Here is a 24,638-nt window from a genome sequence, read left to right as displayed (position 1 = left end):
TTTTAATAATTGATGTAACTAATTCTTTCATGCCAGAGTTTACTTAATCTTGCGCTCACCTACTAATGCCTTTATATTCAAGCTATTCAAGCTGGTGAAGCAGCAAACATGAAATACCAACTTCCACACCCACAACCTATGCTCTGTCCTCTAAAGTTTCATATATAGCCATTAGTGGGTTACAAGCTTCACTAGGAGTGAGTGTGTGTCCAGAATATTAAAAATTGGACCTGCATTCGTTACAGACATGATAATAATGGCTAAGGCCATTCTATCCCTTCCATGAAGCACCTTATGTATCTATCTGACTTAATCTTTTATCAACTACGCGTATATTCTCCCATTTTCTTTAGTAGAAGTGCATTTTTTTTTAAATTTCCATACATCAGAACATCTTACTATCCAATCTGTGTGAATCATGGAAGCGCGTGTTTTTTATTTGTCCGGCCATTTTCCTCAGAGATTGTTCTTTGTCTACAGCCATTCTTCCACCACCCTCTCGTCATAGAACTCTTCATTTTTTTTCTCTTACTCGTTATTTTCTTCTATTGTTCTTGGTGAGCAACCTTTCTCATAAACCGACACCGAGCTCCTCCGCCCTAGCCTGGCCCTGTTGCTCCCACCATTTACCGTAGTTATTGTTCTCGATCCACAACCTTCCTCTGAAAACTTCAACAGAGTTCAGCCACCCTCTTGTTGTCCAACTCTTTGATGCAAAGCTAGAAAGAAATATACATGAATCAACTGTAATTATAAAAAAATCTGACATCAAAATTTGCAGTCTCAGTTCCTGCAACAACTCGTGGCCACATTATAACCATCTCTGCATTTATCACACTTCTTTATCAGTATGCGACTCCTCTTGGCCAAGATGCAACACTTCTTAACTGCATGCGAGACTTTTACGTCTACATCAACAGCTATCACCTTGGTAGGAGATACTAAAGTCACGGATAGGTCACGTTCCCTCTCAACCAATTCTTGGTTGGCTTCCATTGACTAAACAGAATTAAAGGATAGAGCACAATATTTTGGAGAAGGAAAACGATATCCTAACAAAGTCTTACCAAAAAGCTGAAGACTGAACAAGGTGAATGTGTTCTCCAGCTTTGTTTGCACCCTCCCTCTAGGCTTATTGTTTGATGAGAAACGTAATGAATATTAATATTTCAACTTTCAAGTGAGTTAAAATTCCAGTAGCATTAATTGATGCAAATGCCATCAATATTTGAACTTTAAGCAGAGCTCCATGGATGTGGCAGACACCATTATTACTGTTGCAGACAGCTTAACAATCTTATCATATAAAAATGTAGTAAAATGTGCCATGTTTTAATAGTGTCCATCTTTATATTGTTATAAATAATAGTAATTCAGCTGCAAGCGAACTGTAAACCTGTGGCCACCCCCTTACTAGGTCTCAGGAATTGTGCCCTATCTTGTTACATAGGGTTCCCATCTACCACCCATATTTCATAACAAAATTGAACGAGTCATAGAATGTCCCTAAGTTTATTTAGAAAACCACATAAAATTTTCAGTACACAAAAGATGCTTACAAAATAATTTCTACATTCAGCGTGATTTATCAATGCTTACATTTTCGGTACTACTATAACTGAAACCAAACAGCCAACACAAATTTTATCACAAATTTTATTACCTTTCTGCATGCTTAAGGTACAAACAACTTCAATGTTGGAATAGTGTGCCCTGTGAAAACTAACATGTATAAAGTTTTAAACACATTTGCTTCGACTTCGAAAAGATGCACCATATATACGTATCTCATGGTACAAACTGTGAGTAACTAAAAAGTGCAAAATCACATACATTGCTCACGGGGCCAAACATACGGCAAGCCTAAAACCGAACGGTCAGAAGTTGAAACGCAGACCATATTTGCAAATTTAACTGTAATATCTTCTTTAACAAGATGAATGAAATTTGACATCACCTGTTCTCTCGTTAGAATGGACTCTCCTTTGATTGCTTGATATGTTACATGGGCATGTACATTGTGAAGAATCGTTTGGCATTAAATAGACCAATCAATGTTCATGTATTCTATTTTCTAATTGCACTTAAGTTGAACAAGAAAAGAAAATAATAAAGAAAAAGGAGAAAATTCCAAAGATCAAATCGAAATTTTCTAAAGGTGACAAAGGAGAGGGCATCCCGGGATACAATACATCATGCACCTCATCTTCATACATAATCCGATTGTATGCAATATGTCACTCTTTTCCTGTTGATGACTGACTGCTTTTGGTTTTCACCGAATCCTCATTTCCATGGCTGCTAGAAGAGGCATCGTGAACACAATGACAAAGCGACAGCCCCCTAGCACAAACCTTCTCCAAAAGTTTGTGACCCACACGAACAGAGCTATCATCACTTGGTGAGCTCTTTCCTTTTCTGACTTCAGATGACACCTCCTGTAAGTTCTAGAAAAAGTGAATTCATAAAAAAATCAGGTTCAAGCTGAAATCTTTGATTAGTTAAATAACTTCAATAATACATCCATATAGTCCTATTATTTCACCTGCATCTGCTCCTGCTCCTCGGAAGCATAAGAGGAGTGATTAGATTGACGATGAGAGGCTTCTGGCATTGAACCCGGAGTCTTTAGTTGCAAAACAATATGGTTAGCATCCATGTGGTCAGTTCTGCTACCAGAATGATTTGAAGATGACCTGGGCCCATTGTTTATTGGATGACCATTTGATATATCACTTGCCGTTGACTTGCCTTCTTGCTGAGATTCAAGATTTTCACCAGAAGCTTGAGCTGATATTGTTGCACCAATAGACTGAGATGTACCAGTTGTGCTCTGAGGTCGATTCCCTGGATGTTGCTGTAATTGTACAAGGTAGCCTGGCAGAGGTTGTACAGATGAAGGATACTGTGGTGATGGTCTTTCAACGTGAGTGTGTGAATTTATTGGAGAAGAATATGGTGGAAATGCTAGATATGGATTACTTCCATCAGTGCTCCTATTTCCAAAGAATGGATATGTCTGAAAAGAGGGGTGCATGGGAATAGTTCCTGGAGGAACGGGAACATGAACAAAAGGAGGTGCCATGAGAGGAGTCTGTGCATGACCTTGCAGTGGGGTAGGGTGTGAATCAGGTACTGTAGTTGATCCTGGATGGGGAACTGGCACAGAGTATGGGAAAGGGGGTGCCCCCATCATCATTGTCGGATCCATAGCTGTCCATGAGAACATTGCTCGTACACGTTGTTCATATTGACTTTGCAACTGATCAATTTCTGCCTTCAATGTAGCTTTCTCTTCTCTAAGTTCATTCTTCTCCTGTGCAAGCTGCTTGTTGAGTCAATGCAAAACACACGCCAAACAGATTAACACCAGACACAAAGAATCACACTTATCTGGAAAAACTGACTTGACCATGTAAATGCTCTCAGCCACAAGATTAAGTTAGGTATAAAGACATGAAAGTTACATCACGAGATTCTTCTGCCAGAGACGTTTGATCTTTCTCCAAGCGTTTTACTTCAGCAGTCAACTCCTTCAACATCTGAATGGTATCTCCAAGAATCGTTGCCTTGTCATTTTTAGGCCGATCAGGATCTGAATATTGAAAAATAGACTATTCAGAACAAAATCCTAACAGGACTAAAAAGGAGAATAATTAAAAAACCACTCATTTATTTTCCATGAATCTTTAAATGCTTATGCATTATATGTAATCAAATTGTGAGAGGCTTAAGCATGGTTGGCATTGCATAAAAAACTTATAAGATCTTAAATATAGGATACAACTTTTCCTATTTCAGCCATACCTACTTGAAAAGTTCTTCAGGAGATGTCGTTACAGAAAATAAGCATTCTACAATAACCCCCTATACAATTAACCAAAACCATTTCTTTTCACTGTAATGATTTGTTTTCATACAGTGATAGATATATACTATAGCGTTCAGCTTCAATTTGTAAACATCTCAGAGATTAAATGATAGGAAGCTTCTCTGGCTCTCAACAGATATACTCAAAACAAAGGAAGAAAAAAATGAAAGATGAGGACCAACACTGATCATTCAGCTTAGAAATCCAAACTTCCTACTGTAACAAGGGAGTATATGAGGCAGTGTTGCGGGGGAGCGCCCCCCCCCCCTTCGAACCCGCTCCCGAAGCGCGCTCCGGGCGGGAGCGGCTCGGGAGCGCGCTCCCAAAATCGCTCCCGGACGGGAGCGATTTTCGGGAGCGCGCTCCCTTAAAAAAATTTACGCTCCCTGCTCTGATAGGGAGCGTTTCAGGGAGCGATCGCTCCCGAGCTCCCGGAGCGTTTTTTAATGCCCGGGAGCGATCGCTCCCCGATCGCTCCCTAATCGCTCCCGGGCATTAAAAAACGCTCCGGGAGCGATTTTTAACCGGCCGGGAGCGGTTCGGCGGAAAAAAATTCCGCCGGACCCGAAAAATTAAAAAAATTTAGCTAATTTTTTTTGTTTTATAAGCCCAATGGGCCAAAAACTTGTCATTACAACTTTGTTGAGCAAGTGATTGAGAGCTTGAGCAAGAGATTGAGAGCTGGAGCAAGAGCTGAGGAGCAAGGAGCCAGAGCTGAGGAGCGAGGAGCAAGTGCCAAGGAGCGAGGAGCAAGCTTGCAGAGGTATGTAACTTAATCATTTAGTTAGTTTAGCTGGTTAGGTAGTTAATTTGGTTAGTTTCATTTACCTGTTTGAGTTTAAAGATCATTAATTTAAATTAAATTAATAAATTAAATGAATTAATCCCAATAAACTAAATTAATTTGCAGATTCAAGACTCAAACCCTACAAACATCAAACACGATGGACCTGAGCATTTTTATTGGCATTTTCCTCTTCCTGGTCCCCTTTCTAGTTATTATGGTGGTGGAGAGTAGGAAACGGAGGGGGCCTGACCCTGAAGAGGTGGATGAAGAAGCCGGAGGAAGTCAAATAGATGAAAACCCCAGTGAGGAGGATGTGGAGGGTGAACATGAGGGTGAAAAAACTAAACAAGACCAAACTCCATTGTGGAAATATGTTCAGAGGCCTGAAACAGGGAGAGGGGGTGGAACCACTAAATTTCATTGCCCCCATTGCAACACTGATTTCACAGGCTCATACACCCGTTTGAGAAGACACCTTTGCGGGAAAAGGGCATGGGATGGAGAGAAACAAATAGGAATCAGAACTTGCAACGGGGTGTCAACAGTTGATAGAGCCAAATACATAAAGGAAGAGGAGGACGCCCAATACAAAACAAAAAGATCAAGGGGTTTCTTTGAACCAAGCTCACAAAGAACTCCTTCAGCATCCTCCCAAGGCAGTGGATATGGACATGGAGGCTCAGGGTCATCATCTTTACGCCGTAGAAGCATATCAGATTTCCTTGATGAGGGGTGTAGGAATGATGTGGATTCAAAAATTTACAGGTTCCTCTATGCAAATGGGATACCATTCAATGTTCTACGCTCACCTTATTGGCACGAAATGGTTTCTGCCATAAATGATGCCCCTAAAGGATACAAGAGCCCTGGGTATGACAAGGCAAGAACAGTTGGCCTTGATCATGAAAAAGCAAAAATATCACATTCTTTGAATAAAATGACAAGTTCTTGGACTGACAATGGGGTGTCCATTGTATCTGATGGATGGACAAATGTAAAAGGCAAGCCATTGATAAGTGTTCTTGCTGTGTCCCGAAGTGGTCCCATTTTTCTAGCTGCACATGATTACTCAGACAAGTTCAAGACCGCTATCAACATTGCAGAAGCATTGCTTGAAACAATTGAGCGTATTGGCCCATACAATGTCATCCAAGTCATCACTGATAATGCTCCTAATTGTAAGGCAGCGGGAGCAATTATTGAGGATAGATACCCGAACATATTTTGGTCTGGATGTTTGGTTCACACATTGAACCTTCTGTTGCATGATATTGTCAAAAACAAAAATGAACAATACCAATGGATTGGGGATTTGTACAAGAGAGGAAAAAAAATGATAAAATTTATTACAAATCATAGCAATACCCATGGCCTTTTCCGCAGTCACTCGAGATTGGAGTTGCTGAAGATTGCGAGGACTAGATTTGGTAGCTATTACCTCACCTTCAGGCGCCTTTTGAAGGTAAGAGAGGGTTTAGCTAGCATGGTATCAAGTCCAAATTGGCAGGTGTTAAAGGAAAGGGCTACAAATGTAGCTGACATTGCAGGTTTTGATACGGTGGAGGAGGCCGCTCTTGATGGGCAGTTTTGGACAGCTGTGAGACAGGTATTGGATTTCACCAAGCCAATTTATAACATGATTCGGTTTGCAGATACAGACAAACCGGTGATTGGCGAGGTGTATGAGCAAATGGATACCATGTTGGGGGAAATAAAAGACATTGTTAATAACAGAGATCCCGACTTGTACAATCTGATTCACGATTGTGTGTGTGAACGGTGGAAAAAGCTTAACCTTCCACTACATTGCTTGGCGTATATCCTTACGCCAAAATACTACTCAGATTCTTGGTTGGGCAAACCTGCAGCAGGGGGTGGTGTTAGGACCAAACCCCATTTAGATCGAGAGGTAACTAAAGGATATCTGGATGCATTAGAAAAGTTGGTGCCTGACAGGGAGGAATGTGCAGCTGTGCGCCTTGAAATAGGCAGATACTTCACTGGCAGTGGTTTGTATGGTAACTTCCATGCAATGGACGACAAAGATAAATTTGATTCTCTCACATGGTGGGAAACATATGGCGGCGACGGACTTTTGCGAAAATTGGCATTGAAAGTTCTTGCACAGGTTGTAAATTCTTCTTCTGCAGAGAGGTGTTGGAGCACCTACAGTTATATACATAATGTGAAAAGAAACAGGCTCAACGAAAACCGAGCAGAAAGCTTGGTTTATGTGCACTACAATTTGAGGTTGTTGAGCCATTACTGTGATCGGGCCAATGAAGATCCCACATATAAAATTTGGGACAGTCACCCTGAGGACGACAATTTAGAGGATGGCATTGTACATATGGAAGAACTAGAAGATGAGCTTGTACGGGATGAAGCTGAAGCAGCTGCAGCAGCCATGCCACCTCCACCATCCAGTAGCAGTTCTCGGGGCCCGAGTCTTGTTCCATTGCTGTCGCCACCTCCATCGACACCCTCGCGTGGAGGCTCGAGTTCTGGTCGTCGGTCTGGGAGGGAGACTCCTAGAAGACCGCCAAGACCTACTTATACTCCTGGAGACTCTCGTGGCAAGGGCCACTTGTAGATTTACAGTTTACTTGTCTTTTTTAGTTTCTATTAGACTTGTCACTTTAGTTTTCATAACTGTTCAGTGTTGAGTTTTGAGTCCTTGACTCTTGACTCTTGACTCTTTCATATCATTATGACATTATGATATTTTTTGTAAACATTATATCACTGTGACAATGAAAATTTGAAGTTTGAAGTTGGGCCTTGGCAATTATAACTCATTGGTAATGATTGTGAATTATGAATATGATGCTTTGTGAAAGACTAAAGTTGTTTCATTTCATCTCATTATTCATGTTTCATTTTATAAATTTTTAACATTTCATATCATGTTAACAGTTAGAAGTTAGGACTTAGAAATATCTTCGATATTACTTCTTGTAATGGTTAAACTTGGCTTACAAGTACAACTTGTTACTTTGGTGATCAATGATGATAAATGTTATTGAATTGAATGTTATTTTAATTTATTATTTTACTAAGGTTGATGACGATTATAATTTCTAGATGATTGATGTGATATGGTTCAATGATCAATTTATGTTTTTTTATGTTTTTTATGTCTATTTCATCATTCTACATGTTTTTGTTGACATATATGTATCAAAAATTAAAAAATATAAAAAATATATATATTTTTAAAAAATCGCTCCGGGATTCGCTCCCAAACCGGGAGCTTCTGAAAATGGTCGCTCCCGCTCCCGCTTCCGCTCCCGCTCCCCGCTCCCGCTCCCAAGTAACACTGATATGAGGCATCTCCAATCTATTATAATCTCAATCAAAACAAATCCAAAATCAACATAAAAGTGTAAATCAGATATGTCCTAAACAATACAATTGAGGAGCCGATAAAGACTGTTAGTGCTCTCCAACTATAAAATATGAAAGAGGTCACCTAGAGGTTCCAAATTCATAGGGGTCTTCCTGCCATTGGGGTTTTCCTCCTCTAATGGCTAGTTGACTTGACCATTAATAAATAATAAACTTGACTTCACCACCTTTTGGCTTGATCTCCAATGCCTTCATGAATTTGACGATTCTGCCACCTAGGTTTGTTGTAACCTGCCTTGATTTCACCTGGGTCTTGCACCAGTTTTCCATACCATGTCCTGTGTTGCCACATCATGCCCCTGTGCTAGATCTCTAACACCCTGAGGAACCTGGAAAATATGATACATGGGTTTTGTTCCTCTTTTCGTATAGACCACTTTTCACATAATGCATGTCTAAAACTATTCAACGTTGACCCTATTTTGCCACCTGGAAACCTGTAGTACCTATTGACCAACTTTGACCAGTTGTAACTTGACAATGCCTTCACTATTTCTAAAATTTTCTACATGGCATGTCATCTTCTCATCAAGCCGAAAATTTAACATGAGTTGTCTCAAAAACATGAAAAATAACTCTGTGACACTGCAATGTTGAGAAACATCTGAGGGATATTGCACCAAGGCCAAGGCCACGTACAGACCCAATAGACACATAACCATGCAATAAGACATACATGCACCCTGCCGCAGGCTGGACTGGCCTATACACTAGTGGTCATCCCTATATAAGTAGACTCCTCTAAAACCATGAGTCCTCATGTAAGCCCATCCAACGACCTCTGATCCTTTCTAAGATGAATGGAGTCGGATATGAACCCAAAGGGACCGGCCATGATCCGACCAAACATAAGCTCTAGGATACCGCCTCACATGGTTGTTAAAAGGCCTTTGACTTGTGAAAATGGGCTTACAATGCGGCAAAATGTGCTGCAAAAATATGTGTACCCTTACTGACATGGCGGGTAACAGATCGCTTATCATTTATAGTCCTAAACTTGAAAGAGAAAAGTGAGATATCAGGCTTGCAAGAGCCCATCTAGCCCCATGTTTTTAATCATTTATTCTAAAATGATTAAAAGTAACCTGCAATAGCTCTTTCATTCCATTCTTCAAATTTCATAGAGGAATGTGCAGATAACTTGTCAAATTTTAGTCATGTCTTATACAACAAATAATCATTCAAATGATCCCTAAACCTTCTTCAACTAGTCTTCAGAATCAAATGTATATCATGGCAGACTCATGAAAGATGATAAAGATAAAAGACTCTATTTCATTGAATTTCATTAAACAGCCACTTCATTAAGAAACACTAAGCCAAAGACAGAATCCAATTATAAATTGTACCCTCTTCCATAAGTAGTTAGAGATAGAGCACCACCCCAATAGGGAGGTTAACTAATCATTGATCACAAGTGAAATTACAGCACAATAGAGAATCCCATCTGGCAAATGCCGAAGAAGGTTCACCAATTCTGCCATCACAAACTGTTCATTTTAGGTATGTTCTATTCTTAGAGCAATTTATTTCAATTTTCACAGTTAGCTCAATATCTCTTCCAGATTAGCAATCAAATCAGCATTAAAGTAAACTGCAGATAGAACATAAACATAAATCGCAGAAGACAAGCCAAGACAAGAACACAAGATGCAGCGCTAGCCATGGACAAACCCCAATGTGGGGAAACCCTTGATCAATTCTTCTTATATGTCTTCAATAGTTCAGCAGAGAGAGAGAGAGATAATACATTTATAACAGAAAGTCAACACTTAGACTTTCCAGATAAGAGAATAGATCATCTCTACATGAGATCAGTTGAAGACATGCTGCTTCAACTGATTCTCCAAGGTGACTCCTTCACCTATCATTGTGCTGCATCTTGTCATCATGCTGCACCTCAACGTGTTGCACCTTGCTGCACTCATCATCACATTGCTGGATGTCATGCTGCCACTGCTGTCCCACTGTTAGTGATATTGCCATTCCATGGTTGCCATACTGCTGTCCTGTTTGCTTGCTCCATCAAGCTTCATCGCTGTCCCAAGGCTGCACCATACAGCACCATATGCCTTCATAAGTTCATCATGCTGCCACCTATCACATCATTATGCTACTGTACATACTGTGCACAGATCTGCCCCAAGCCTATCCACGTTTTCTCTTGTTTGAGGTGATAAGGCCTGCTGCCTATAACAGTATAGCTGTCATCTCCAGCTCACTTCAAAACACCTTGATTGCAGTCCAAACTACCTTGACTTGGCCTTGGTCTTAACAGCCCTACACACAGCTCCTCGATCCTTGAGACAGCCCTGTTCAGGACCTGTTTGCACCCTCAAACAGCCCTCAAACTAATCCGCACTTTCACAGCAACTTGTCCTCTGAACTAAGCTCTCCATGCTGTCCTGAAGTGACATTACCTTGCTGTCTATTCTTGCTGCGGCTAGGGCATCCAGTCATCATCTTTGGACTGCGTTTGGCTATGTATAGACTGCGGCTAAGTCTCCTGGTTGCGCGTCTAAGGGCTGTCCTAAGCCCCCTTCCAAAAACAGTGTTAAGGTCTTACCTTGCTGCATATAGATGATCCTCTAAACAGTTTCCTTCTTGCTGCGGCTAAGTAGCCTTTGTAGACTGCTGTTAGGGAATTCCTTTAGACAACGAGATAGGGCAGCGTATAGGGCAGGTTTCTCCTCTCTTGGACTGCGGCTTAAACCACCCTTTTTAGGACTGCGGCTAGGGCAGTATTGAACCTCCCATTAGGACCGAGTGTAGGGCAGCATTAGCCCTTCTTTGACAACTGATTAGGGCATGCTTGGACAGCAACTTGAGCTCCTAGATTGGACTGCGGCTAGGGCATTTTATCTCCATTAAGACAGCATATAGAACCCTTCTTGAATGCGTAAAGGTGTCTCCTCCTAGGACTGTGTAGAGGCTGATTTAGGGCTTCTCCATTAGGGCAGCGTAATCCCTTAGGATCTCTCCTCCCACTAAAACCCAAAGACAAGTAGAGAGGAAGAGATCTCAAATGTGTGTGCAAATGAATTTCAAGGCACCTCTATTTATACTAAAACGTTGAGCACACGTGGGGTTTATTTGGTTGCTGGCCAACCTTGACGAATTGTCCCATAACACAAATAGATTCATATCTCCTTGAATACTTATCGGAATCGGATGATCTTTAGATCAATCCTACACCTCTCAATGAGAGGGATCCAAGAAAAATATCAGCTACCATTAATAAGATGACCCACATGGAGTTTGGCCCTAGTTGCCAATTTTAACACTCCCTCTCAACTAGGGAGAACTTCAGTCGTTGATCCATATGTCCGACTGTACTACCTCTACCATCAGTGCATTGCACAGCTCTACTGAGCTCTGCTCAGTTCTGCTCGTTTGAGCTCTGCTCTACTCAGTTCTACTTGGTTGAGCTCTGCTCTGCTCAGTTCTTCTCGACTGAGCTCTGCTCTATTGAACCATGAAGAAGAAGAATTGATCGACAATGTCTCATACCATTCTCTACTGACCTGAAGTCAGTTTCATCTGAATAGAGTGTGTCATATCACTCTTGCTGACCAGAAGTCAATTTTATTGATCCCGGATCAATATCACAAGAGAGTGTCTCAAACCACTCATACTGATCCCAGATCAGTTGGAGGCCATCCTAGCATTGTGAGTACGATAGATACAACGATGCGTCCATCGATAGTACTACTATGGTCCCTAACCCCATTTCCCTGCTCATTGATCAGATGAGAGGTACTTCCCATGAGTCCCAGACTGCATGGGTAGGATGCCTCGACAAGAGAACTAATCATCCTGTCCCACATGAGAACAAATCATCCTGGCTCACAAGAGAACGAATCATCTTGTCCCAGAGTCGCCTCGAGGTATCACAGGGAAAGGCTGAGCTATTCACCCTGTACACAGTGCACCATTAGGGGAGGGTGAGTCGCCCTATGGTCGTGTGTTGCTCAAATAAGTACCCCAAGCCCCCCCAAAGCTCCCAGAGCTCAATGCATGCAACATGCAGGACCCTTATACAAAGGTCTCTCAATGACTCCAAGTCGTTCAGGAAAGTCACAAATTTGACCTTTCCCCGGGGCTTTGACAAAATGTCTGCGACCTGTACATCAGTCTCAATGCGATGGGGCCTCCTCGCTCATCGACTTACCATAACCCAGATAAGGTAGTATCTGATGTCTGTCTACTAGATCAACCATCGAATACGAGATTCCTCAACAATCGAATCCCCCCCTGATTGTCACAGAGAATCGCAATGGTAATAGCTCACTGAAGAGCTTCCACAACAAGGCAACTTCGCACGGGATCATACTCGTAGCTATGAATTCGGTCTCGGCGGTGCTTATAGCAATCGACTTCTGCTTCCTGCTCATCCATGATATCAACGCAGAATCCAAAGAGAACCAGCACTGAGAAGTGCTCTAGTGATCCTCCACACTGCCTGCCCAGTCAACATTCGAATAATCATGCAGCTTCATATTTCCGGCAGTGTATCTCAATCCATGATAGATTGTGCCCCGAAGATATCTCAGAAGATTCTTGGCACCAATCCAGTGAGTCTCAACCAAATATGAGCTCACCATGCTAACTGCAATACATATATCCGGACGAAAGTTCACCAAGAACATCAATGCAAATGAGTTTATGAAACTTAGAGGCATTTCCCAAATCTGGTTCCGCATCATCACCATATAACTTCTAAAAGTTAAGATCCTCGAGGTAGTCATGGGCTTGCAGTTTACCATTCCACATCTGGAATCCAACTCCCTCTTGCTTCTACAAATGAGAGGGTATGCACCTGTCAGAAATGGGTCGTCCTCAGAAGGTGTCAATATGAGAGGTCTATCATCCACAACCTTCGAGCAATGGTTTGGATCGGTTTCACTCCTAGTGAATCTCAGCTTCATCAGACAGCTATCAATCCTCTTATACTATGCCCGGGTTGTTTTGCTTCAAGCCATAGAGGGCTTTCTTCCACCTGTATACATGAGATTCCCAATCATGAATCTCAAACTCCTCGGCTTGTTCCAAACCTGTGAACCTGCTACATGAGGGGAATGGTCCCCTTGTAAAATTTTCCTTCGGTACATCTCAGACATGTACCTTCATGCTCTTCTTGAATTCAGGTATCTGAGTCACCATCTGACTCACATCGAGTAGGGCCCCATAAGTAGACATCTGGTGCTATAGATGAGATGTGTCAACTGAAATGGTCCCCAATGGACCATCCTGCAACTTGATACAAATTGCCAACCCTGAACTCAAAAGCATCTTAGAAAATTTTATTTTTAAACACGTACCCAGATTGTGTATGCCACCCATTTTGTATGGTTTGTAGCCCTGAAAATTGTTGCAAGCCAAGAGGAACTGACGATATCAATAATCACTTAGGTGGCTTGGTCCAAATTACAATAAAAATTTGGCAAATTTCCCAAACTGTGTAATTCCCTGAGTTCCATTATTCTTATTATATAAAAAGAACATGAAAGGAAATGATCACTTCTAGCAGAAAAAATAAATCAAAGTCTGTTCATATTGAATATGGCATTTACAGAACAGCATAACTCCAAATAGGGAACACAATCAGAGTAAAACTTGTACACAATGACTGCATCTTCTGCTCGTCTATTATACAAGATCACAATGTTTTGTTGTCAGGCCTTGTTCCCCTCTGCCAATGAGGATACATAGATTTTTTCCAATGCATCATTCACCAGTATTGTAAGCCCAAGGTCACAAGTCAAAGCAATGTAAAAACCATGTGAGGCCCTGTATTAGTTCTCCTAGACCTGTGTCTTGTCAGTTTGAGTCTGTACCTATCTTGTTTGGTTAGACCATGCCCTATACCTTGAAAGCTTCAACTAGGAGATCTCGTCCCTGATTAGAATGGAGGACCTGGGTAGGCTTCTCATGAGGACTCATGGTTTTGTGTGAACCTGCATTTTTAGGGGTGATATGGACTAGTCCAACCGACATCAAGGTGCACCTATGTCATAGGACCTGGGTAGGCTTCTCATGAGGACTCACGGTTTTGTGTGAACCTGCATTTGTAGGGGTGATATGGACTAGTCCAACCGACATCAAGGTGCACCTATGTCATTCCATATGGTTAGTGTCTATAGATTCTATATGTGACCTTTGCTTTGGTACAATATTACTCATGAAATATATGATTTTTGGTGCAATATAGCAGTCTCTTGTGACAATTTTAACATTTCCTGAGGTAGTTCAAGATTCCCAATGCAAAATGGTCCAAGTGGTCAAAAAATCAACCTAGTCTCATATTATAGAGCATGATGAGAGGATTCCATGCGACGAAGTTTTATCAATCTAAGCATATGGTGGCTAGTTATAGCTCGATCAAGCTTGGTCAACAATACATGAAAAGTTTCCAATGGGGGTTTTCAAGTAGAGCATTTGATTGTTTGTGACATGCATGACATCAAAAGTGGTCTACTCAATGAGAGGAACAAAACCCCATCTTTCAGATTTTGCAAATCCTCAAAGGCAATGGAGATCATCCACTTCGAAGTGATGATGTGGCACAATTTCGAGGACGCTTAACAGGTGCAAAACTTGACAGAATTTGACGTATATTATGTCAAAATTGGTCTACAGAATAAGAGGAACAAAACCCATGTCTCAATTTCTCCAAATTCCCAAGGTTGTTAGAGCTTTAGTAGGGCATGATGACATGGCAGGCAGGTGATGACGTGGCAATGTTGGGCAAGATATGAAGATTTCGAGAGATACCCAGTTCCAATCCCAACCAGTTTCAACATACCCAAGTTCTGGAATAGTCAAAAAGTCAAGGACGTTGGAGATACAACTTCCATGTGGCTAAGTCAAAATATTAGAAGGAAAAGTCAAGTCAAAAATAGTGGTTGGTGAAGTCAACTAGCCATTGGAGACCCAATGGACCAATTAGTTGAGTAATGGACCATGAGCAAAGGGAATTTTAAGCTAAATTGTGAAAAATTGTCCAAGTTGACCCCTTAGTGGGTGAAGTAAAAAATAAATTATAATATTTTATGAATTAGTTTATTAAGTCTCCAACATGTAAATGACTAGTAAATTTATTATCGAGGAAGAGTCAAGCTAGCCATTATAATTTTTTCTATAAAAATCTAGCCTCTCTTCATTTGTAAATTGTTGTTGTTCACTTGATACAAATGCTATCCAACAAAAAGAACTCATCTATTTTGCAAACTCTTGTACACTTGTATAATTGTGGAGTGGTTTCCTTTAATGTTACTATTCTTGCTATTAATATTGGACATTATTTTTATCTAATTCCATCTTGCTAATAATTAAATATATCGCAAGATTAATGTCCTTTGCCATTGAAGAGCTAATATGCTACATGGAAGCAAGCAACTAAGGTTCCCCACTTGTTTGTTTTGGTTTTGTAGGTGAATCAATCTGCAGGTTTTAAACTACTTCAAAAAGGGGCTTTACTAAATCAAAGATTTCGGATTTTGCCACACACAGAACACAAAGCTTGGATATGCCACAAAGAGAGGGTTGCTCCTAAGGAAGATTGAAAGTTGAAAGGTCAATTGAGATACAGTGGGGGCTATTTCTGAAAGGACCAGAAGCAGGCATGGTGACTTAAGAGGGGCATCTACTTCACACTTTACCAAAGGGTGAGTCTCCAAGGCACAAGTATAACTTCAACAACCAAAAATCTCAAATTCTCCTTTTTACTTTCTACAATTAGGGTAGGATTTACTTGCCAGTTTTTAATTTCATCAATTTACAGCAAATTATTTATTGGGGAAAATCAGTTTAATTGTTAGACCTAACCCCCACTTTGATAGGAGTTCCTATTTCTTTCATTTTACACTTGTATCTAGCCTTTTGGTTTCAGACCTGCAGGTTCAGAGGTCTTTTTGCCTATTGAACCTGCATTTTCAGCCACCAAAAACAAGTTCTACAAACATATAGGTGAGTTTACTATATTACAACTTGATGTTTTCGGATCTAAATTAATTTAGAGTCACATTTTTCATGTTAGAGTTGAATTTCCTTCATTTCCCAGCTATTTAAATCAAAAAAATAATTTTATGGAAATTTTTGCGTTAATAAACATAACCCAAAAATCTGATTATCCATTCCCAACTAGTTGGAAATTGCATTTTCAGGGAGGCCCCAAAGCCTCTGAAATCACCCTCAATCCATTCCATACTTTCGGGAACTCCCTAAAGGTGTTTTTCATATAGTGAATTGGCTAATTAAACAATATAGGTTGTTGTCCCTATGTTTTTAGGCAGGTATCACAGTCTGACAGGAAGTTATTTCACCCGTAGATCCTTAACCAAGCATTAGAACTGATAAATAATTGTATATTTGGTTAGAATAAATTTAATAGACCAAAATCCATAGGTCACATTCCATATCTTTGAGTTGTTTTGGCTACTAACATCTGTTGTTAGAAATATGCATTGTTTTTCGCATTGCTTTTATGCAAGACAGCAAACAAATCAAGAACACCTACAGCCAATTGACTCCATATAACGCACTGGGCATAAACCAGAGTTGCTAGGGTATATTTAGGGACTTCTCCCTTGGTTGTTTAGGGGGTGTTGAACCTAAATAGCAGGGGTTTGAGCTGAGGTGACAGTGGGTCCTTGCCCTATGTGTGCCCATTTAACAAGGCTGCCAAGAACTTAGCGGCCCTGCTAAGATCAGTAATAAGCTTGTTACAGCAAAATCTAGCACCTTGGTGCAAAGCATCAATAGGTGACTAAGAGAATACGTGCAACAATGGAACTGTCATCACAGTCACCTTAGTTCCCCTTATTTAAGTGATGGGCACACTACAACAGAAGGGAGGCTTCCCTAGTAGATCTTGGGAATCAAATAACCTCATCAAACTAAGCTAAGTGTCCCCTAAGGGTTCTACAACTATTTTCCACCAAAGAATAAGATTTGGAAATTAGGGTTTGAGGTGGATTTGAATTTCCTTTGATTTCAACGAGTCCTATTCTCCTAAAGGTTTAGGTCAACTAATGAAACTTTAAAGGTGGTCCCACAAGACACATAATCAAGAAATCACACTTTGCTTAAGAAAACTGACATGAAAAATTAGAAAATACTATATTAAAGTAAAAATTGAGGGCGAACAATAAGAGTAAACAAAAGAAATAATTTCAGTAATTTTATGTGGTTTAAATAACGTATAATAGTACTTAAACCCCTACATGTCAGCCCTAATTTATGGCTAGAAAATACAATTAAAATTATACTTTTACCTTTCCAACATATTCTAAACAGTTTCTAACCATAGGATATTAATATCTAAATCAATAAATACGATTTTGCCATAACTAAACCCTAATTTACCCTAGAACAAAAGAAAAACGAATTATAGAGAGTAAATGGTTAACACGAAACATAAATAGTGCCTTTCCCAATCTAGTGCTAATGGAATTTAGGACTCTAGGAGTAACAACCCTTAGAACAAAAAAATGGATATGGGTTCAAAGAAACCAAGGGAGACTAACTTGTGTCTCTTAATCCTCTAACCCTAGCATCATTCTAGTTTCTTGGATAAGGGAGGGAACTTAACTTAGGTCACCTCAAGAAAACTTCACGAAAAACCTTGTTCAAGGAGAACTTAGAGATAAAAAAATACCAACAAAACTATGATGAATATCTAATAACCTTTATCCATCAACAATAAACAAGACTAGAAGAGATTACGCACATTGAATAGCACATGTCATCAAAGTTCATCAATAATCATCCATGAAAAGAAAAACCATCCACATCGCAAGACCTCCCAAGAGAAATGTCACTCAACTAGTGCTCCATAGCAAATTGAGGGAGAAAAGAGAAGCACAAGAGAAGAGGTATCTCCATGTGTGCAATGACCCAAATGAAGAGTAGCACTTCCCTATTTATACTAGCGAAACCAAGTGCTTTACCCTTTTAATGCTAAAAATTCATTAAAGCCCCTAAAATAATGAAAATCCATGATACAAGGTGGATAGGTCATTAAGTCAACCCCTATAATAGCCTCTAAGATAATAATACAATTATAAAACATAAAAAATGCCCTCAAGAGAGTCACATGTGTGAGTGTAGACACTTCAAGAGGGTGACATCATCTCCAAAAGGCATGTCTCTCCACCATAAATTCATGCCTCATCATCGAAAGGTGCATCCTCAAGGCTAATGTCATCCATCCAAGCCACCACATCATGCATAAGGTGCTACATCAAGCTCATGTGTAACACCCTAACCCCAAGTGGCAACATCCAAGGTCCAAGGGATGGAGGAGAATCTCCAGAGGTGTGTCGGGTCACCATCAAGCCCAACATTTGTTAGATTATGTAGCATCAGAGGTGTTCTAGTCTTGAAACTTTGTTGAAAGGCTAAAACACATGAGCTCTCCATAACCCAGAAATCGTTTATGGAAATTCCACCTAGAAGTACCTCAATTAGATTATTAGCCTATTTTTAAGTATTTCCTAAGTCTAAACTTAGGAAAAGGGGTTAATTAATCAGTATTAATTGAGATAATGTGTGAATCATCTAGAAATTCACACAGATCGACTCTGATATGATCTTGGCCCTTGATTAAGTTTTAATCTTGGTCATTGGAGCTCCAACAAAGGATTATATGAAGAAGTCGATGGGTAGATGGAGAACACACTTGTGAGAACCACAGAGAGTTTAATTTCCTTGGAGAGTTCGATTTTCCAAAGAACCAACAATGTTGGAAGAGTTCGAGCTTCAGTAGGGAAGCAGAGACTGAGAGAGGCAGGGACAGTGGCCGGAGGAAGTTTTCCAAATCCGGTGAAGTACATTGCAGAGAGGCAGAAGAACCATAGTGACGCTGACGCATGGGTTGTGCAAAAGCCTCTAAGACGCAATTCGATTCTACTGGGAGAAGCCGAGTTTCAGTTCCAAAGGCCAGAAAGACGTTCCAGAGGCCAAGAGAGACGTTCCCAGTCAGCAGCAGACTAGATGGCTTGAGGAGCAACTCATTTAGGCTGAGCGTAGAAGGGACTATGCTAGGGTGATGCAGGCTTGCGCAAAAGCAGTTTGGACAGCTCACTTGGAGCTGCAGTCAGAGCCCTTATTGCGAATGGGGGTGAGGAAAATTCCTCACAATATTTTTGCCAATAATTTCGCTACAGGATTGCGAATTTTCGACATCCAGATTGTACTCATAATTTCTCACTGATGCATAATAATAAAAACCCTCAGTTGTTACACCAGTTTTCCCAAGTTGGGTTTTTCCGGGGACATTTGTCCAAAAATAACTGGGTTAATTTTGATGTGTGCGCTACGATTTCTCAGTTTCCAGTGCTATTATTTAAGTTTTATTTGTGAAGGTTGCAGTGTGAATTATTTGGTATTTGTCATAGCAGATAAATTTTTAAATTAATTAACAATTAGAAAAATAATTTCCAATTGCTGCAATAGGATTTCAGTATTGAAATTTTCACATGGTATCAGAGCGTGATTGATCAGCTGGGAAGCTCAAAAGCAATCCGACAGATGTGTCATATTGAACAAAGTTGATTCAATATTTTGGATGCTTCTCAGTTGCAGCAGCAACAAATGAGAGGGAGTTGTAGTGCAAATGCAAAGTTGATAGCAATATGGCAGTCTCAGCAGTAGCACAGATGAAGCATCAAAGTTGCGTTGTGGTTGGTGGGCATTAGCCAAACATCAGCAATGTAACAGAGGGTGGTACAGAGACAGGGTGTTGTGGCAGAGTGTGCAACACTAGAGAGGACACCTTCCTCACTAAGAGGAAGTGTTAGTTTTTGTAGCATCGGAGGTGTTCTAGTCTCGAAACTTTGTGGAGAGGCTAAAACACATGAGCTCTCCATAACCCAGAAATCGTTTCTAGAAATTCCACCTAGAAGTACCTCAATTAGATTATTATCCTATTTTAAATTATTTCCAAAGTCTAAACTTAAGAAAAGAAGTTAATTAATCAGTATTAATTGATATAAGGTGTGAATCATCTAGAAACTCGCACGGATCGACTCCAATATGATCTTGGTCCTTGATTAAGTTTTGATCTTCGCCGTTGGAGCTCTAACAGAGGATGATAAGAAGAATTTGATGGGTAGATAGAGAACACACTTGTGAGAACCACAGAGAGTTCAATTTCCTTGGAGAGTTTGGTTTTCCAAAGAGCCAGCAATGTTGGAAGAGTTCGAGCTTCAGTAGGGAAGCAGAGACTGAGAGGGGCAGGAACAGTGAGGCCGAAAAAAGTTTTCCAGATCCGGTGAAGTACATTGCAGAGAGGCAGAAGAACCACAGTGAGGCTGACGCAAGTGATGCACAGAAGCCTCTCTAAGAGGCAATTCGATTTTGTTGGGGAGAAGCCGAGTTTCAGTTCCAAAGGTCGGAAAGACGTTCCAGAGGCCAGGAGAGACGTTTTCCCAATCAGCAGCAAACTAGATGGCTTGAGGAGCAGCTTATTCAGGGTGAACGCGGAAGGGACTGCGCTAGGGTGACGCAGGCCCACGCAGAAGCAGTTTGCAAAGCTCACTTGGAGCTGCAGTCAGAGCCCGGATTGCTAGTGGGGGTGAGGAAAATTCCTCACAATATTTTTGCCAATAATTTCTCTGCAGGATTGCTAGTTTTCGGCATCTAGATTGTACTCAGAATTTCTCACTGCTACATAATAATAAAAACCCTTAGTGGTTGCACCAGTTTTCCCAAGCTGGGTTATTCCAGAGACATTTGTTCAAAAATAACAATGTTAATTTTGATGTTTGTGTGCTAGGATTTCTCAGTTTCTAGTGCTATTATTTTCCGCAGTTTAATTTGTGAAGGTTGCAGTGTGAATTATTTGGTATTTGTCGTAGCAGATAAATTGTTAAATTAATTAACAATTAGAAAAATAATTTACAGTTGTTGCAAAAGGATTTCAGTGTTACAATTTTCATAATGTTCATCTTTAAGCGTCCAACATTCAAGTGGAATACGCTCTGAAGGATCTGTAACATCATCCATCAAGTGCAAGAGAAGCATCATCAATATCCTCCAAAGGACCATGTCATCATCAATCATAGGCTCAAGGAAATCAAGCTATGCTGCAGGAAACTATTTCAAACAAGCTACAATTTACAAGCATTTGATCAACAAAGGCTTCTCACTCCACGACCCTTCTTAGGTCAACAAACCAATCACTGGCACAGTTATTCATTGATCACTAAAGCTTGGACATACTACCCACTGAAAATTTCCAACTCACTACTCCAGATGGCTTGTCTCTCCATACATGAAATTTGAAAGATTTCGAAAATTGTGCTCTAATACCATGTTAGATTTTCTAGACCATTGTAAACAGACTTTACACTAAAAGAATTCCTAAAGTTGAACTATATAGCTGAAAATTGAAAGCTAATCAAAACTGCAACTCAGGTAATGCTAGAATCTACAAACACTTACTGTAGGAAATATCTAACAAAAACTCAAAAGATGGATTGTCCAAACCCGAATCTCCTTTCACATTAATTCCTAACAAAAATCAGCTACAAAGAAAATAACAAACTAATTCATTGCTCATTGTTGAACTAAATGAATAAAATGTATGCCATCGCCTCCTAATATAAGAGAAGAAGATTACTTTAGAGCTACATAATTAGACCTGACTCCTTGATCCACTACAGTCTTTGAATATGAACCCTACCTTTGCATGATGGCCTACTGCAGTCTTTAATTAGTGTGCTCCAAAGAGACAACCTCCATGGGATATGCATCCTATCACTAAACTGCATGTGTCCTACCTAAGCAAATAGACAGTCATAAATAGCAAACTACTAGAATAAGACCAAACTAACACATGCAAATTGCATGCGCTGTTCAGAATAGATGGCTAAAAGTAGAACAACAATTCACTATGTGAGACTGATCACTCATTGTTAATGCACCATACGGCTAATTATGGAAAGAGGAATTGCACCCTCACTGTCCTATTTTAAATGTTGTAATTAAAGCACCTAGATCTATTCACAATTGTGCCCAGGACTGCCACAGCGACAAATAGGCTGTAGAAGACCATCTGAGATACAATGTGAAAATTCCTTGAAATGCAGCAACAGCAAATTATTCTTCTAGTCGGTTAATTACTAAGCAATTTATTTGCTACCGAATAATTCACACTGCAATCTCTTCACTATAAAAATACTACGGAAAATAAAATTTTGGAAACTGAGAAAATGCTAGCGCACAATAAAATTGACACAGTTATTTGTGGACAATTGTCCTGGGAAAAACCTAATGTGGGAAAACTAGTGCAGTCGATGAGGGTTTTATTATTATTATTATTATAAAGGAGCAGAAATCTGAGTACAATTTGGATACTTAATCTAGCGATCCAATCTGAACGAAATACTAGCAAAATTATCAAGGGAAAATTTCCCTTCTCCACAAGCAATCAGGCAACAATTTGCTCTCTGAATTCTGGCCCCAAAATACCTTTGCGCAGTGCTTGCATAGTCCCTTTTGCACAGTGCTTGCATAGTCCCTTTTGCACACTGCCCGGATCTGCTCCTGAATCAATTGTTTAGCTTGTTGTTGCCTCTAGAAGCGATTCTCCTTCTCTCTGGAAAATATTCCTGGCCTCTGAAGCCTGAAACGACCTCCTTCCCAACTAAATCGAATTGCCCTCTTGAGGCACCTGCGCAGTGTCTGCACAGCCTCCTAGGAAAATAATTCGGCCTCCTCTCCTAACTCTTCGAGATCTAGAATCCTCCTCCAGAAATTTGCTACTGATCTCCCTCTTGCTCCAGCTTCCTTCTAGCTCGAATTCTTCCGGTTGAATGCTACTCTCTAGAAAATTGATCTTCCAAGGAAACTCGCTCTTCCTGTGTGTTTTGCTCCAACCCCATCGACCTCCTCTTATAATCTCCCATTGGCTCACCAATGGCCATGATTAAATCCTCATCAATAGTTAAGATCATCTCTTAGTCGATCCATGTGAGTTTCTAGAGAAATATCACCTTTCTCAATTATGTTTTGTTAATTAATCAATTTTCCTAAGTTAGACTTAGGAAAAATTTAATTATTGATCAATTAACTTAATTGAGCCATCTCTAAGTGTTTTCTCCTAAAACTTTTTTCTAAGTTCTGGAGTTTTTGTGTTTGTTTATTAACCTCTCTAACCAAAGTGGAGACTAGAACACCTGTCTGATGCTACAAAAATTAACACTCCCTCTTAGCAAGGAAGGGGTTCTCTCTATCTCATAACATCTCCCCACATACATGTTGTTGATGTCTGACAACTGTGACAATCTGCCATTGCCCACCAACCATTGTGCAACTCTGATTCATCTGCCACAGCTATAGTTGAACCACATTGCATCTACGTTGTTGTTGACACTGCACTGCTGCCAACTTTGCTCTGCGTTGCAATTGATCTCATGTTGTTGTTGTTGCAACTACTGCAACTAAGAACATTGCATCCACTATGTTTCTTTGATGGTTTTGTAACTACCTCCTGAGTCTCTAACTACTACTAGCCTTTGCACTATCCACTCAGTAATTGTCTGTGTTGCAACTTCATTGTGCCCCTCAGCATCTAACTACAACTAGTACTGCAACTTGTTCAAATATGTAACTAGGTTCGGTCTTCATAATGGCATATGTAATGTTGATTTTATGTATTCAATGAAAAGAGAAAAATAAATTTGTTATTATTGTTCCTGAGGCATGGGTTTCATGCTCAAGGCAAATTTATTTTAGGTCAAGCTCCCATAGAGAGCTTCTAGGATTTGTCATTGAGTATATAAAGTCAAAAAGAGTTATTGTCATGTATGAATAACCCTTCTTGGGCATGTTACATATTGCAAAAAAAATTATTTGAGTCAAAGACAGTCAAATACCCCTCCAAGACCTTGTCAAATGCAAAGGATCAAGTCGGTATACAAAAGTGCAATCGGCCTCTCTAGAAGGTAAAATCGACCTACAAAAGTGCAATCAGCGTCTCTAGAAGGTAAAGTCAGCGTATTTAAGGGCTCAAAAAGGGCTATATAAAGAGGAACTCAGCCTCACTCAAGACACATTCACTCAAGCATAAGAAGAGTTCGATCAAGGAAGATAAAGAAGCCTAATCAAGGAGAAGATCAAAGTTATTATACGTTTGTTTTGGGTCATTCTCCTCCATACGCGCAAAGTGTTAGGGCATCATTTCTACAACAATAAGCACGAAGTTGCAGTCACCTTCAAGAGCTATATTTTGGACTAAGAAAAGTCTCTCTAGCAAGTTGAGTTGAAAAAAAAGGAATCCAAGTAGAGCGAAGGAGACGAGGGAAATTCGTCCATTTTCAAGCCTCTTATGTAACCTAGGGGTTTTGCAAAAGAAGTCATAATTGCAGATCTGCAACTGCAAGCCGAGATTCTGAGTTAAGGGGTCGAAATATGAAGCAGTAGATAAGTTTGACTAGCATTGACTTCAAGGAAGAAAAAGCTCATCAAGGAGAAACTTTGACTTGGTCTTGGAGGGGGTTTTGGCCAAGGGTCTAGGTCTTGGAATTCGTCAATTGAAGATTCTATAAGAAGAATTTTGTGGGTTTT

At 40.2% G+C, this 24,638-nt stretch overlaps 1 protein-coding gene across 5 annotated transcripts in view; it reads right to left on the bottom strand.

The window, feature by feature from the left end:
• Positions 1-1,866: 1,866 nt before the first annotated feature.
• Positions 1,867-24,638, bottom strand: part of LOC149212277 (uncharacterized) — a 92,291-nt gene continuing 69,519 nt past the window's right edge. For 3 of the 5 annotated variants that reach the window (XM_089391804.1, XM_089391803.1, XM_089391807.1), the window contains 3 exons: positions 3,468-3,595; positions 2,546-3,328; positions 1,867-2,447 (listed from right to left, as the gene is read on the bottom strand). In XM_089391804.1, the coding sequence (XP_089247930.1) occupies positions 2,238-2,447; positions 2,546-3,328; positions 3,468-3,595 (1,121 nt within the window). In that variant the 3' untranslated portion in view covers positions 1,867-2,237. The remainder of the gene's footprint in view (positions 2,448-2,545; positions 3,329-3,467; positions 3,596-24,638) is intronic. The other 2 variants (XM_089391806.1, XM_089391805.1) reach the window with 2 other exon arrangements.

Source organism: Pinus tabuliformis, chromosome 1_1 (assembly GCF_031772625.1).
Source record: "Pinus tabuliformis cultivar Carrire ecotype Pingquan chromosome 1_1, CPIR1, whole genome shotgun sequence".
Lineage (NCBI taxonomy): Eukaryota > Viridiplantae > Streptophyta > Pinopsida > Pinales > Pinaceae > Pinus > Pinus tabuliformis.
The sequence above is the reverse complement of the archived record's forward strand: the minus strand, read 5'-3'. Positions and strand labels throughout refer to the sequence as shown.